The sequence below is a fragment of the Centruroides vittatus genome, unplaced genomic scaffold (genome assembly GCF_030686945.1).
Source record: "Centruroides vittatus isolate TY-2023 unplaced genomic scaffold, ASM3068694v2 contig_934, whole genome shotgun sequence".
NCBI lineage: Eukaryota > Metazoa > Arthropoda > Arachnida > Scorpiones > Buthidae > Centruroides > Centruroides vittatus.
Genome location: NW_027122619.1, coordinates 465,184 through 466,677, shown reverse-complemented (window position 1 = coordinate 466,677; position 1,494 = coordinate 465,184). Strand labels below are relative to the sequence as shown.

The 1,494-nt window shown below is 39.6% G+C and overlaps 1 protein-coding gene across 1 annotated transcript; it reads right to left on the bottom strand.

The window, feature by feature from the left end:
- Positions 1-748: 748 nt before the first annotated feature.
- LOC136984857 (platelet glycoprotein Ib alpha chain-like) lies at positions 749-1,234 on the bottom strand. The gene has a single exon (XM_067281995.1). It carries the CDS (start codon positions 1,232-1,234, stop codon positions 749-751), a length of 486 nt encoding a protein of 161 aa, XP_067138096.1.
- Positions 1,235-1,494: the final 260 nt, after the last annotated feature.

The window sequence follows — 1,494 nt, the reverse complement described above, 5'->3', positions numbered from 1 at the left end:
AAAATAAAAAATAAAAATAAACGTATGGTTTCCATCCTACAATAAAATTGATTAAACCAAAATTATTTTTACGATTTGGAGATTTATGATTATTAATTTTTATTAATCCATAATTTTAATAATAACGATTTACCTACTACAATGTGATCTTTTTTTTCGCAAACTTCCAAATCTCCACCAATAAGTAAGTCTTTTTCTACATTGTTCCCGGCAGTTTTGATGCTAGGACTTGCACATTGTAAACCTGTTGATTTAGGATCAAGAAAAGGTCCGCCTCTAAAAATTGAATATAGTAATTAACTTTTAATGGAGTTATAGACACAATACAAGTAAAATTAAAGTGAAAAAGTATCAAGGTTACTTAGTTATGATAGCTAGTGGTACATTGTCATTCACTGATCCACAGTTTATTGAAGCAGGAGCACACGGGAATTCCCCCATTGTAGTAGAGATTGCCGTTGTAGTTGTAGGCACTTCAGTAGTCGTTATGTTGTTGTTGTTGGCTTTTTGGTAATCGTAGTTGTTGTAGGCTGTTTAGTAGTTGTTGTTGTTGGCTTTTTGGTAGTCGTAGTTGTTGTAGGCTGTTTAGTAGTTGTTATTGTTGTTGTTGTGGTAGGCTGTGTCTGTTGTAGGCTGTTTAGTAGTTGTTATTGTTGTTGTTGTTGGCTTTTTGGTAATCGTAGTTGTTGTAGGCTGTTTAGTAGTTGTTGTTGTTGGCTTTTTGGTAGTCGTAGTTGTTGTAGGCTGTTTAGTAGTTGTTATTGTTGTTGTTGTGGTAGGCTGTTCTGTGATCGTAGTTGTCGTAGGCTGTTCTGTGGTCGTCGTTGTCGTAGGCTGCTCTGTGGTCGTCGTTGTCGTAGGCTGTTCTGTGGTCGTCGTTGTTGTAGGCTGTTCTGTGTGTCATGTGTGTTGTGGTAGGCTGTTCTGTGGTCGTCGTTGTCGTAGGCTGTTCTGTGGTCGTCGTTGTTGTAGGCTGTTCTGTGGTCGTTGTTGTTGTAGGCTGTTCTGTGGTCGTTGTTGTTGTAGGCTGTTCTGTGGTCGTCGTTGATGTAGGCTGTTCTATAGTCGTCGTTGAAGTAGGCTGTTCTGTGGTCGTCGTTGTTGTAGGCTGTTCTGTGGTCGTCGTTGATGTGGGCTGTTTTGTGGTCGTCGTTGATGTAGGCTGTTCTGTGGTCGTCGTTGTTGTAGGCTGTTCTGTGGTCGTCGTTGTTGTAGGCTGTTCTGTGGTCGTCATGGATGTAGTTGTAGTTGTAGAAGATTCAATAGTCGTAGTTATTGTAGAAGGTTTCTTAGTTGTTGTTATAGTACTAAATTTTTCTGTAATCGTAGTTGTTGCAATCGTTGTAGTAGGTCTTGGAGATGTAGTAGTTATAATAGAAGATGTAGTAGGCCTATCTGCAATTATTGAAATATTATTATTTGTAAGGAATGAAAATATCAATATTGATGTGTGGGAGGCGGGGCGCCATCGGACGGCGAGGGACGAAGGCGAGA